Source organism: Hydra viridissima, unplaced genomic scaffold (genome assembly GCF_058129835.1).
Source record: "Hydra viridissima isolate aposymbiotic clone 2 unplaced genomic scaffold, HvirCarnegie_v1 scaffold_17, whole genome shotgun sequence".
Lineage (NCBI taxonomy): Eukaryota > Metazoa > Cnidaria > Hydrozoa > Anthoathecata > Hydridae > Hydra > Hydra viridissima.
The window spans coordinates 106,750-120,677 of NW_028324316.1; the positions used below are offsets into that span (position 1 = coordinate 106,750).

Here is a 13,928-nt window from a genome sequence, read left to right on the forward strand (position 1 = left end):
TACGTCACCATGATAACTACAACATCATTGCGAGTGTGCAAAAATATTGAAAAAATATCACGTGTAGTGAAATTATTTACTAGAGATATTTTTGCTGGATGGAAAACTCATTGAGGCGAGTACATCTGTTGTATTAAACGCGCTAACTAATTTTTTGCAGTTTTTGATTTTTTCCAAAATGCCGACGACTTTTTGTATTGTTTTAAAAACTTTACACCAAACATCGAATCAGCGATTCTTTTAATAAGTACCGTTGATGCTATTTTAAAAGAAGGAAGGTCTACTTGATTAATAATATTACATTGACTTAAGGATTAACGAAGTTAAGATCAAAAATATTGTAGGATGGAAGTTATGAACAACTTTCGTAAATAGAAACACTTAAAAAAAACATGGTTGATGTTGCTAAACTTGTCTCTTAATATGGTGTGACAGCTTACCCCGTAGGTACAGGCAACTTACCCTGGGCCTTAAACATATTTCCAAACTCATATTCTTTTGAAATGCAGTTTGATATTATAAAATAGCTCCGTTCTCCCCTATTTTGTGTAACTTCTTCGCAATTGTCATCTTCATAAAAGTTTTTCATGAATACGTTACCCAAAACTGTTTTATTAAAGTGATGTTTGCGAATAGCTATTTGATATTTCTGATGATATTGGTAGAATTCTCGGCATGACGATAAAACGTTTTTGAAAAGACAGTTCAAATTTATTCTAATTCACTTGAACATTTTTCAGTTTTGTGGTATTTTAATGCAAATAAAAAAAAACGTTCTATTTCTTTTAAAAGTAAAATATTTTTCAAAAGTTGATTCCGATGCTGATATTAGGAAAGACACAGTTACAGAATAAGTTTTATTTAATCGGCTGGTGCGTTTCAAAAAACTTCCAATCAGACTCGGAACGGATTTTAAGTTTTTTTCACTTAACTTCAAAGCAAAATGTTTCCATTCGCACATTTCCATGTTTCAAAAAAATTAGGATACAAGTTCTGTTAAACATTTTTAAGCATTCAAGTATAACACGGCAGTTTTAAATTGATACTTTTTGGAACTTTATTCTGAGCATGCGCAGTAAGCAATTGCAAAACATGAGAAAATGTATGGTTTTTTTGTATTATTTTTTTCTGAACCTCAGCCACTTTAACTTCATTTTTTTATTCTTGATATTTCAAACATTTTCTAGACCGTAACATATTGTTTCAGAGTTGGCAGACATAATCTTGTTTTAAAGTGTAGGGGGATGGGGATCTCAGATAGGAATGATGAATAGGATGATTACATGTGCGTATTGATATGGATGATAGGAAGATTACATGTGCGTATGATGATAGGAAGATTACATGTGCGTATGATGATAGGAAGATTACATGTGCGTATTAAAGATGTGTCTTGTTTTCTTGTGTAGATGTTACCCATGTTGGTACTATTCTCATCAATTGAGTTTTTTAGTTGGTGTGTGGTGTGGATAAATTTGTTCTTTTTAGGGACGTTCGGTTTAAGTAAACGTTAAGGGGTTTGTCGTTCAGTATTCTTTGTAGGGTGGGGTTGTTTCTGATTATCCTCTAGTGTCTGTTAAGCATTTTCATGATTTCTCTGCCCGAAGCATTATACAGGAGTACGAAAGGGAGGAATGCCGTTAGTATAAGGATTTTTATCAAGGCATTATTGTTAGGGCTAAGTTAGGGTTGGGGTTAGGGTTAGGGTTAAGGCTATGAATGGTTTCAATGCAAAATGGTTTAAATACCAATACTGTTGTTTTGATTGTATGAGGATATTTCGGAAAGGGATGTTTTAAAAAGGCTACATTAAGTATAGGTCATTAACCGTTTATATTTTTTGTTTAATAACTTAAGGCATGCTCCTAAGAAATACTTAAGAAAAATACAACGTTGTATTCTTTTAGTTAAATTTATCTTCTTAATTACTAATGAATATAATAATTATTTGCAGTAGACTCGATTATATGTATAAAACTTTACTTTTATTTGTTAGTACTTTTTAGAACTGTCTTTATAATATTCTTATATAATACAGGAGCGTATTGGTAGACTAAAAAGAAAAAAAAACTTAGAATTACTTTAGAAAAGTAAGTTTCGGACGACATGAATTCAAAGAATACGTTACCTATAATTATATAAAAAGAGAAAAATAAATGTCCGAAAATTGCGAAGCGGAAAAATTGATCAAATAAGTTACCATCAGCATATCCACAGAGTTCCTTTACTAATTGAAGTAGTCTAGGCAAGTGCTTTTTGTGATAAAAGCTCACCACGGTAGTGGTAGAAATAAGAAGAATAGAAACTGACTTTGAGGGCTTTAGAGCTCCATCCCCTAAAGATGTTGTGCGTTTCTCAGTAACGAACTCAATGATTACCAAAAAACCAAAATATTTTATAATAAATTTGGCTACTTTAGCAGTTTTGGATCTCCATTTCACCCATGCAGAGGTAGCAGTACCGGTGTTGTAGTCTTTGGGCAGGTAGGAATGAAAAACACCTGCTGAAACTAAAATAGGTAGTATGAATAATCCATAAATACCGAGTAATCTATGTTTAGCATCTGGTAAAAAAAGTGCTTCATGGAGGTCTTGAAGCAATGCGTTCTTTTGAAAATCGTGTTCATATTTAGAGAGGAAATCAAAAGTTGGCATTAAGAACTCATCATAAATCAATTGGTTAAACAAAACCGAATAGAGAAAGCATGATGGAACCCATCTAACAAATATAATGTGAAAAATTGGCTTTATGAAGCTATTGGAAATCCAAGAAAGAAACTTTGAAAATATGCATGGTTGTTCAGGTGCAGGTTTTTGTTTTTCTACTTTTTGATATAGTAAAGCTTCTTTTTGAGCTTTTTGAGGTTCTTCAGCTTCTTTTTGAGCTTTTTCAACTTTCACAGTTATTTTATTTTCCAATGCTTTTAGGATTAGTTCATGTTTTACTTTTTCTTTTTTTTGATGTTCTACATGAGCTTGATTTAGATAAGTAAGATAATATTTTAGAGTTTTTGTTCTTTCTTTAAGAACATTTTTTAGAGTTTCCATTTTTTTATTGACGTCTTGAAAGATGCTTTGATCATTTAGACCGTATAGATATGTGTTTTTAAATTCATTTATATCTTTTTCCCATGTAACAAGATCTTTCTGATTTTCTTCATATATTTTTTGAATATTTTTTTGTAGATATTGTAGGGGCATTTGAGCTTGTAGATCTTCCTTTACACTTAGTAGATTTTGCTGATACTCGTTTAGATCCCGTGTATACTTCCTAAGATATTGTAAAGCTTTTTCATAGCCATCTTGTAGAGTTTCTTCATCCTTTTCAACTTTTGAAGCATGTTGATTGCATTTATCTTCAAGATAGTTTTTGGGCCCTTAAAAAAAGAGCCTTTATCCTCAAGTTAAAAGATACTATAAATATTGAAAATACTTATTATATCAAAGAAGTTATAAAAGTAAAGAAAACTTGTAAAAAAGAACACAGGTCTTAAAAAGTTGTCTATAAAAACATACTTGACTTTCTTTTTCCAATTTCATTCTCTATAGCCTTAATTATTTTTTTCAGATTTTTCTCTTTCTCTTCATAAAACTTGTAATATATCTTTCCTGAAATAATGAAAGCCAACTTAGAAGTCGCAAGAGGCAGATAATTTTCTACTTGTATAGGTATAATTGTTTTCCTGCATGTACTTGCATGCGTATATTCTTTAATGCAGTTATAAGATTTTTCGTACTTTTCTGATATTAATAATAAAATAATATCAGAGTTTGCCACAGCTTTTGCCATTTCACATTCTAAATCACCAATGATACACTTTTCATCAATCCAAATATTGTAACCGCTTTCAGTCAAAACTTTATGTAAAGCATCTGCACATTCTTTACCCGTTTCCCAATTATAAGACAGCATTATGTCCCAGTGTTCACTTTTTGTAGCCATTTCCAACTTCAAAAAGCAATAAAAAATGTTTTATTGCATTGATTCTTGCTAGAAATACAAAAATAGTTTTAAATAAAGAAAAGCAGATTAATAACATATTTCAGTTCCGTTATATTTATGGTTGCAAATTTAAAATAGTTCGATTAATACTATTTTGCCATTAAGTACTCTAAACATACTTAACACATTTGCTGACAAAAAATTTTTTGCACGATCACACATTTGACATAATTGTCTACAACCGTGCTCGTAGTCGGCAGCCAACGCGTTAATTAAAACTTCTAAGATTTGTTTTACATAGCTATGCTGTTGGGGTTCATTTGAATATCTCTGTTAGATAAATGCTTTAAAATGTTTCTAGACCGTTGAATATATTGGGAAAACCATTCTCAATACTGCTTTTTTACCAAACAAAAATCACAAACTTAAATAACTTTAAAATAGCTTTTATGTAAATCATCATAAGTTAACATCGCACCAAGTTGATTTCTTAACTTATTTTTATAGTTGAAGCTTCTTATGCTTTAAATATATTGCTTGCAGACTTTTGTAGACTTATTTGTTTGAAATAATTTTAGTTTCAGCAAATAATAAACTTTGCAGGATTGGTTTTGATAATTGTATAATAACGCTTTGCTGAAACGCTTTTCACATTACAAAGTCATCACCATTTATGTTTTTTTATTTTAGCATCACTTTGTAGAGCTTTATGTATTGGAAATCTCATGATAGAGTCTGGAATACAAGAAATAAAAAAAACACTTTGAAAACCAAAAACAGAGTGCATTTATAGGCATTTTTACGTGTTGACTGAAAACTGCATAAGCTCTGAATGGTTTTTTTGTATTTTTTTTTTAATTGTTTTACACAGTGTTTCTAAGACATTCAGAGACTTAGTTTAATAAATATATATATATATATATACATACAGTATAGGACAAGACATTTGCAACCAACATCGAACAATGCTAAATAGTGTTCCTAATTTTACATGTCTTAAAAACGAAACTAACTATACTACCACAGCAAACAGTTCAGGAGTCTGGAGTCATAGCATGCCATGACATGAGCAATCAGCTGACAGGTGACAGCACACAGGCAGAATTTCGTTGACAAGTACCAATTTGCAGCGGACAAAACAAGTGCAACTTTTTTAGTTTGTTTCATTTTCTTAAGTCTGGTCCGTGTCAACGTCACGGAAGTTTTTTAATAATTAAAGAAAGTATCCAGAAGTTTCCAGAAGTTTCCAGAAGCATGCAGAAGCTTCCAGAAGTTTCCAGAAGAAGCATCTGGAAGCATCCAGAAATATTTATTATTTTTATGACTTCAAGTGCAAAAATGGCTCCCGACAGTCTTGGATTGGAACTAAGAAAGAAAATTATTGGCGATTACGTAAGTGGAATGTCACAAAAAAGTATTTGTGATAAATATCGCGTGAAAAAATGGACCGTATCAAGACAATGTTCCAAATATCGTTCTACGGGGAAGTTGGCAGCAGATAACAAAGGTGGAAGACCGCGTTCCACCACTTCTAGAGAAGATTCTATGATTGTCAGACCCGTCAAGAAGGATCCCTGGATATCATCAGTCGAGATACAAAAGCAATTAGAGCTGCCTGTATCGGACCGAACAATCAGACGACGTGCTCTTGAAGCCGGATTGTTTTCTCAACGCCCTGCAAAGAAACCGCTGATTTCACTAAAAAACCAGAAGAAAAGACTCCTGTTTGCTACATTTCATATTGACTGGAATGTGCAGAAATGGCGAACTGTCCTGTTTAGTGATGAATTGAAGTTCAACATCATTGGGAGCGATGGCATTTGCCGTGTACGTCGACCGGCCGGAAAACGCCTCGATTTACGTTACTGCCATAAGAGCGTGAAGCATGGTGGAGGCAATGTAATGGTCTGGGGGTGTTTTTCTGCTAACGGTCTAGGTCCAATACATTGAAACGATGGAATAATGGACCGTTTTATGCATAAAAATATCCTGAAAGATGTTATGTTACCTCATGCTGAATGAAATATGCCAATAAAATGGGTTTTTCAGCAAGACAACGATCCGAAACACACTGCAAAAGTAGTCAAGCAGTGGTTTCAAGACAACCACCTATCGGTGATGGATTGGCCGCCTCAATCTCCGGATCTCAACCCTATCGAGAACCTGTGGGAGATCGTCAACCGCAGAATTAATCGTGAAGGTGTTCGTAATAAGGATCAACTGTTTGAACAAATCCAAAAGGCCTGGGCAGCGATTCCACAAAGTTTAATTGATCACCTGATCGAATCTATGCCTCGAAGATGCAAGGCTGTGATCGACAACAAAGGATTCGCCACGAAATATTGATAGCAAAATACAGCTTGGTCAACTTTTTGTCGAGTTGCACTTGTATTGTCCAGAAGGAAATCAACTTTTTTTAATACTTTTAATTAATTTATTAATTTTCGTGTACAAATAATGAACTTTGTGATAAATAAAACTTGAAGAACTTTGTCTCTAAACAGTTACGTAGTTATTTCTCTAAATATATATATATATTATTGTTGACATTTGAAATTCGGTTTCTGGAAAAAATTAATTTTTGCTGTAAAAAAATAGATATTTAATTACCTCAAAAAAAACTTCAACTTTAAGAAAATTAGAAATGTTTGCAATTTTAACCTATTCAAAAATTTTGTGATTTTGAGCCAAACTTTTCAGGTTTTTTATCTTTTGCATTGATGGACGGATTGTCTGAAGATAAATCATTCTAAATTGATTTATTGTTTTTCTTATCAAGTTATTTTTTCTGCTGTGGGCCAGTATTTGTACACCTAGCAAATTTATAACATTTAATTTCTGTACTTTTTGTTTACAACCTTTCAATAATGGATTTTTTTCAAAAAAGATTGTCAAAAAAATTGGTCTAAGCCTGGAAACAGTTCATTCAAATAAGAGAAGACTTAATGTTGGACCGACATCATCGATGAAATACTGGACCTCTGGCTGGAAGTTTGTCTTAATATCTCGCAACAAGTGGATTTTAGAAATAAGATACAGAATAAATAGGAAACGAACAAGCAAGCATTTTTAGGGAACTATGGAAAAGCGTAATATCAGGAATACCATTAGTTTTACTAAGGTTCATCTAATTCAGTTAAGAATGAAATAACAACACTTTTTTAATACTTTTGCCAAACATGGGTACCATATTTTACTGTCATTATTGTCCTTTTATTTATTTTTTGTTCAGAGAGTATAAGCATGATTCAATGAGATGGTACCTAATTCAACTACCATATACCTCAATACTAGACTGTTCCAATCTAAATAGAAGTTTCGTGACTTTTCTGTTTTGTTCAGCAGTGCTTTTCCAGCGACTGACACTAGCTAGGTTCAAGGTAATATAACAAGTTTCTGAATCAAGTTTCAGTTTCTCTACGATGGTGAAAGTTCCAAGTTATTTTTTTTTATAAGAGTATGAGCTTTTATCTGACTGAGGCCAACTTTCTGTCTAAGATCAACATTCTCTTACAGAATAAAAAATGGTTTAGTAAAGCTTAAACATTGCATCATTTCCTAGAACTTTTGTCAGTGATTTTGTTAGTCGATGAACATCACAGAAAAAAATTTTTTAATTTAAAGTTTAAAAAACAAATACACAAAATAAAAATTTGTTAATATTCTTACTGCAGATAAACTTTTCAGAAAACTTTAAGTTAATATCAGGTTCATCAGTGTATGATTCTATAGTTATTCTTTAACCTATATAAACCGACTCATTAACAACACTGAAAATGAAATTTAAACGTTAAATTTAAAAAACTGAATCATGCAATATCAAATAATAAATTACAAGAATAAATAAAAAAATTCAATCAAATTAATAAACACTTTGAAACACTTTGTGGTCTAAAAATTGACCGAACGAGATAATAAAAAAACTAAATGTAAGTGATGCCACCGTTTTATAGATGATGAAAGTTCAGTTAAATTTGTTTCATGTAAATAAACTCTCTTGAATTAAGACTAAACTTAGTTGTTATTTGTTTTTAAACTGGCGTTAGGTTTTATTTATTCATATAACAATCGCCGTATTTGTTTTTGATGACTATGTTTACAGGTTTAATGATTATATTCATCGTAATAATTGAATAGTACAATTGCACAATATGTTGATTTGCTAAAATAAAAAAAAAATAGGTTTACGAGGTACCAGATGGTTTTTAAAAAATGTTATAAATTAGAATTTAGAAAAGTATAATTAAGATCAAGTTAAATTTATTTCAAATGATCAATTTAAAATTGCACTTCGTTAAAATTCGTTAGGGTTAGGGTTAGGGTTAGAGTTAGGGTTAGGGTTAGGGTTAGGGTTAGAGGGCCCACGAGGGTCGTCCTTCAATAGAAAAGCGCCGTCAAACGCACGTGTCTGGCCGGTCTCGTTGCATCGACCTAAAGGAATTTTCCGATAAGTCTTATGCTTTGGGCACCGTTCAATGGCCTGCATCGATTACAAACACGCTTTCTGGCGTTAGAAAATCGGTAACCAGGCGTTAGGGTTAGGGTTAGGGTTAGGGTTAGGGTTAGGGTTAGGGTTAGGGTTAGGGTTAGGGTTAGAGGGCCCACGAGGGTCGTCCTTAAATAGAAAAGCGCCGTCAAACGCACGTGTCTGGCCGGTCTCGTTGCATCGACCTTAAGGAATTTTCCGGTAAGTCTTATGCTTTGGGCACCGTTCAATGGCCTGCATCGATTACAAACACGCTTTCTGGCGTTAGAAAATCGGTAACCAGGCGTTTGTGAGCTTCAACAGTCCTCGCTTTAAGTTTAAAGTAAACTTTTCCCCAAAAGTCATTCGAGACGGAGGTAGGCACGGTTGTTTGTTATGGTAACAACCCTGCATTTTGCCGTCTTCTTTCTTTCCGCAGCGTTGCAAACGGATCGGCCGGTCCCTTAGGTTACGAAAAAACACCTGTGCATTCGACTCGAACGTTTAACCGGCTAACATTTGCAGAGTTGGTACAAAGAGTCGCATCTGGCCGCTGTAAATTTTTTCGATAAAGTCTTGCGAATTTCGTGACGTCGCAAAAAAAAAAAATGAAAAAGTCGGTTTAGGCCTTCGGTGTGGCTCTGTACGACTTTTGCGGTGAAAGAAGTTGCGCCGAGTCTTCAGTCGTATTTAGCCAACAGACGCAGGCAACGCAGACACAAAAGGACTCTTTGACGGCGCAAACCGAGCGTTCAGCAACTTTGTCGCGTTTTACGTCCAAGCGGTCGATCTGCAGGACAAACAAAGCGAACTTTCTTGTTGCAACTGTTAGTCACTGGACGTTGGACGGGTGTACAGCTATTTTGCGTCAAAAAAGTCGACCGGTGGCCGGATGCGACTTTTGCTTTCACTCGAAATACCGAACATGGCCATCAGTCTTGTATCGCCATCGAATGCTTAAAATAGAGTAAAGTTAAAATATAAAACCTTGAAAATACACACCAGCTAAATAAAACCTAGACAGACAGACAGCTTCACAAAAGCATGGGGATGAGTAAGCTTCTTCTATCTAACCAAGGGACCAAGCATCAGAGTTTCGGCAACTGTGTACGTGCAAATCCGCAAACAACGATGCTTAATCAAACAACTTCACTGTGCTGCATAGTTTGAGAACAGACGGCTAGGAAATACCTTGGCAGTGAGTATAGGTTCCTGCATTCAATCAAGGAATTAACGTCTCAATAGTATTGTACATTCGGTACAACTATCAACAATAGTTAAATCGAACAGCTTCACTAAATTGATTCATTTCAGAACGGACGGCTAGGAACAACCTTGGAAGTGGGTCTAGGACTAGAACTGAGAAATAAAAAGAACAACTATTTCTTTGAAGTTCTTGTTTTTATTTTTCCTTAGCTTCTTTTTTCATAATTATGTTTTGCTGTTTTTGTTCTTTCATTATTTTTAACTTTACATGACAGGATCTTTAAGTTGTGTCTGTAACTAACTTTGAAATATCCTTTAATACCTTAAAAAATAACAGATATTTGAACTGAAGAAAGTCCCTTTTTATTAGATCATAAAGTTACAAGAAAATTGCGCTTGTCACGTTTTATCTTTACAAAAAGCGCTCGTAAATATAGTTTCACAAAATATCTTTTTCTACATATACATTGAAACAAAAAAACACAAACCGTAAAAAGATGAGACAAAATAGAAGAGAAACATAAAACATAATATAAATAAAACAATTGGTAAGGCTGCATAAAAAAACTTGCACTTCCAAACATGAGAACCGTTTTCTAGAAAGAGCTTTTAAGTTCATATATTTGTCTTTTATTTTGGTGAATCGTCGCTGGGTTGTTTTCTAGGTGCAATTGTATATTTGTTTCTGTTTTCTTTTTTAAGTAATGGTCATTAGGACATTTTTTGGCAGCTCCTGTAACATGATCTTTAACAGAACATCCTTTTATATATGTTTACATTGAAATAAATAAGACACTTTGCGTAAATATAGAGAAACTAGAGACTAAAAGTACATAGAAAGCCTCACTATTTTGCTGAAGAATAAATGGACGGCTAGATCTTTTAAACTAAGGAGCCTTTTGATTTCTTTTTCAAAGAGAAGTTAGCGTAGTTTTCCATTTTTAAATACGACTTATGTGGCTTAAGATCACAAAACTCAAAAATTAAAATGATAAGATAAAATATAAGGCAAACATAAGATAAAACATAGATGAAACAAACCTTAGGCTGCGAAAAAAAAACAAAAACAAAACTTGCATTGCCAAACATAAAAACTGTTGTCCAGATAGAACTTTAAAAGTTAGTATTTTATTGCTTTTAAATTTAGTGAATAGCGATTTGGTCTCTATTAGGCGCACATCTTTCTTTGAAGCACTTATTTAAGGAAAAGTCATCACCGACTCTTTCGCGCAACTCCTGCAACTTAATCTCTAACAAAATATTCTTCTATCTACGTTTACATAGAAACAAACAAAACTCTTTGCGTAAAAATAGAGAAACTAGAGACTAAAAGTAAATGGAAAACCTCACTAATTTGCTGAAGAACAAATGAATGGCTAGATCTTTTTAAACTAAGGACCCTTTTGATATCATTTTCAAAGAAAAGTTAGCGCAGTTTTCTTCTTTTAATTATGACTTAAGTCGCTTAAGATCACAAAACACAAAAGTAAAAATGATAAGATTAAATATAAGACAAACATAAGATAAAACATAGATGAAACAAAATCTAGGCTGCGAAAAAAAATCAGAACTTGCATTGCCAAACATAAAACCTGTTGTCTAGAAAGAGCTTTAAAAGTTGCCTTTTAACATTAAGTGAATCGCGGTTTGGTCTTTCTTAGGCACACTTGTTTCTCAGTTTCATTAAGGACAAGTCATCAGAGATTTTTACGCAGCTCCTACAACAATCTTTAACAAAATAATCTTCTAGCTATGTTTACGTGAAAAAAATTAAAACTCTATGCGTAAATATAGAGAAACTAGAGACTAAAAGTACATAGAAAACCTCACTAATTTGCTGAAGAACAAATGGATGTCTAGATCTTTTTAAACTAAGGACCCTTTTGACTTCTTTTTCAAAGAGAAGGTAGCGTAGTTTTCCTCTTTTAAATACGACTTATGTGGCTGAACATAACAAAACACAAAAACCAAAATGATATGATAAAATATAAGACAAGCTTAAGATAAATCATAGATGAAACAAAACATAGGCCGCGAAAAAAAAAAACAAAGCTTGCAATGCCACACAAAAAAACTGTTGTCTAGAAAGAGCATTAAAAGTTGGTTTTTTATTGCCTTTTAAATTTAGTGAACCGCGATTTGGTCTTTCTTAGGCGCACTTGTTTCTCAGTTGAATTTTTTCTTTAAGGAAAAGTCATCAGAGATTTTTACGCAGCTCCTACAACATAATTTTTAACAAAATAATCTTCTATCTATGTTTACATTGAAATAAATAAATCACTTTGCGTAATATACAGAGAAATTATAGAGTAAAAGTTCATAAAAAGCCTCACTATTTTGTAGTTTTCCTTTTTCAAATTTGACTTATGTACCTTTTTAACAAGCTCTTAAAACATCTGAAGTATTTCAAAGAGCAGGTCTAAAATGTTGTAGCAGAATAACAAAACGACTACTATTTGTAAAGATAAATAGTTAGAGCAATGTTTAATGAAGAGTTGTAAGAACAGTTTAGCAGAACATCTCATACATTTTGCGAAACAATTAAAAGTAATTGCAAAAGCATAGATAAAATATAATGTCAACTACATAAACGGTCTCACTATACTGCTAAATTGAACAAAATTATCTAAACTGCCATCTCTTTGGATTTTTATCTTGATGTTTTTAATTTTTCTTTCATATGGCTATGGTAGGGGTACTTTTGCAAGACATAAATGAGCTTGTCACTGCTGTGATTTGCCAAGATGCCAATGTAATCTTTTAACGAGCAACTTAACGAGCTTACATCTGTAAACACGTCTTGCAAGATGTATGCCAATACTAAAGCTGCACAGCGAGGGAAACTTCTGGTGTTGAACCATTCGTTGCGGTCGGGGGAAGCATTCAGCTTTTCAACTATTTCATCTAAAATTTTACAAACTCTAGTCATAACACAAAGAGAATAAATCGAAGCTTCCTTTGATCCTGAATCATCACCAGACTTAGTTTATTTCTTTATTTTTTTCTTTTTTTTTTTTTTTCATGCTAAATACAAAGGATGATTACCTAATTGCTGTTGGCTAACTTCTGCTCTTTTTTCCTTTATTCTTGGCTGAGTTGATCCTGAATTAAAACACAACCATGTTCAGTTTTCTAAATCATAAAAACCAACAACAGTTTTCTAAATTGTTAGAGATGATAACAAACTGTGCATGATTTCTAATGGTGAAGTTAGATACTTCACCGTTAGAAAATGGGTAGATATAACTTTCTAAAAGTGCACTTAGAAATGATGGCTAGTTTTTATTAACAGTTAGTTATCTGAACATGTGCAAGAATAGATGTGTGTTTAAATGAATGTTTACAACTTTGTCGACTTGTTAGAAATTAAAGTTTACAGGCATAGCTACTTTTTTCTATCTTTGTGTAAATTAGGTTTTACATTACCGATAAGTTCTTGAGTGAAAGATGGCTTTTCCAATTTGATTTTTTTTCTTCTTGGACCTTCTACTTCTAAAACATAATCAGTTTAGTAACATTGACTTGTATAAACATTTTAGTAATCACAGAACTAGTCCTGCAACAATTACATGCCACCTCTGTGTTTTTAATAGCATTAACAAAGACATTATGTCAAGGAGTTGACTTGGGCATTTTCATTTTTTGAAAGTGTGTAAAGACTTGTACAAAAACCAAAAACCAAAATAGAATTTACCTCTGGATGCACAAACAAGACTTTGGCTAAAGAGACTACCAACAGATTGAACAGCATAAGGTGAGAGTTGCTTTGCAAGAACAGTACAAGCTTGTTGGACTGGAACAGCTGAAACTGGATCAGACGAAAGAAACAAACTGGGTCTGGCCATCGTTTGATGACGAGCAACAAGATTAGGAGCCAGAGGAACAGAGAAGGTTTGAAGGATTGCAAACAACCTGCAGAGTAGGAGCAACAGGAACAGGTTTGGAAACCACTTGCTGATGAGCTTCAAGAAGTGAATTCTCCAGAGGAGCATTGAAAACACGTGTGACAGGCACAAGATTACCTTGCTGTGCAGCAACGTCAGACACTGTTTCCAGAGGAACAGAGAAGACCTTATTTGAAGGATTGCAAACATACTGCAGAGAAGGAGCAGCAAGAACAGGTTGGGCAACCACTTGCTGATGAGCTTCAAGAAGTGATATCTCCAGAGGAGCATTGAAAACACGGGTGACAGGCACAAGATTACCTTGCTGTGCAGCAACATCAGACACTGTTTCCAGAGGATCAGAGTAGACTTCTTTTGAAGGATTGCAAACAACCTGCAGAGTAGGAGCAACAAGAAAAGGTTTGGCAACC

The 13,928-nt window shown here is 33.5% G+C and overlaps 2 protein-coding genes across 5 annotated transcripts; both read right to left on the reverse strand.

Annotated features, from left to right (window-relative positions):
• Nucleotides 1-1,898: 1,898 nt before the first annotated feature.
• On the reverse strand, nt 1,899-7,736 carry LOC149876885 (uncharacterized). 3 transcript variants are annotated; one of them, XM_090074490.1, is made up of 4 exons: nt 7,612-7,736; nt 3,516-3,990; nt 2,201-3,376; nt 1,899-2,053 (listed from the first exon to the last, which is right to left on the reverse strand). In XM_090074490.1, the coding sequence occupies exons 2-4, from the start codon at nt 3,940-3,942 to the stop codon at nt 1,986-1,988; spliced, it is 1,671 nt and encodes a 556-aa protein (XP_089930616.1). In that variant the 5' UTR covers nt 3,943-3,990; nt 7,612-7,736; the 3' UTR covers nt 1,899-1,985. The 3 variants fall into 3 exon arrangements, with proteins under 3 accessions (XP_089930616.1, XP_089930614.1, XP_089930615.1); XM_090074488.1 differs by having other exon boundaries at nt 1,899-3,376; XM_090074489.1 differs by having other exon boundaries at nt 1,899-3,376; nt 3,516-3,948; nt 7,612-7,734.
• A 4,396-nt stretch (nt 7,737-12,132) lies between these two features.
• On the reverse strand, nt 12,133-13,762 carry LOC149876886 (uncharacterized). Of its 2 annotated transcripts, none has more exons than XM_090074854.1 (4): nt 13,308-13,762; nt 13,040-13,105; nt 12,659-12,715; nt 12,133-12,517 (listed from the first exon to the last, which is right to left on the reverse strand). In XM_090074854.1, exons 1-4 carry the CDS (start codon nt 13,705-13,707, stop codon nt 12,264-12,266), a joined length of 777 nt encoding a protein of 258 aa, XP_089930980.1. In that variant the 5' UTR covers nt 13,708-13,762; the 3' UTR covers nt 12,133-12,263. The 2 variants fall into 2 exon arrangements, 1 of the variants encoding a protein (XP_089930980.1); XR_016448437.1 differs by having other exon boundaries at nt 12,429-12,517; nt 12,659-12,745.
• Between the last annotated feature and the right edge of the window lie 166 nt (nt 13,763-13,928).

What these genes read in the sequence shown, in the direction of transcription:
- LOC149876885 (XM_090074488.1), bottom strand. Translation starts at nt 3,942, where the DNA reads ATGGCTACAAAAAGTGAACACTGGGACATAATGCTGTCTTATAATTGG. An exon ending in AATTGGAAAAAGAAAGTCAA is followed by an intron (nt 3,377 to 3,515) that starts GTATGTTTTTAT and finishes TCTTTTTTTAAG; the next exon opens with GGCCCAAAAACTATCTTGAA.
- LOC149876886 (XM_090074854.1), bottom strand. Translation starts at nt 13,707, where the DNA reads ATGTTTGCAATCCTTCAAATAAGGTCTTCTCTGTTCCTCTGGAAACAG. An exon ending in TCTTGTTTGTGCATCCAGAG is followed by an intron (nt 13,106 to 13,307) that starts GTAAATTCTATT and finishes ATTATGTTTTAG; the next exon opens with AAGTAGAAGGTCCAAGAAGA. An exon ending in TTTCACTCAAGAACTTATCG is followed by an intron (nt 12,716 to 13,039) that starts GTAATGTAAAAC and finishes GTTTTAATTCAG; the next exon opens with GATCAACTCAGCCAAGAATA.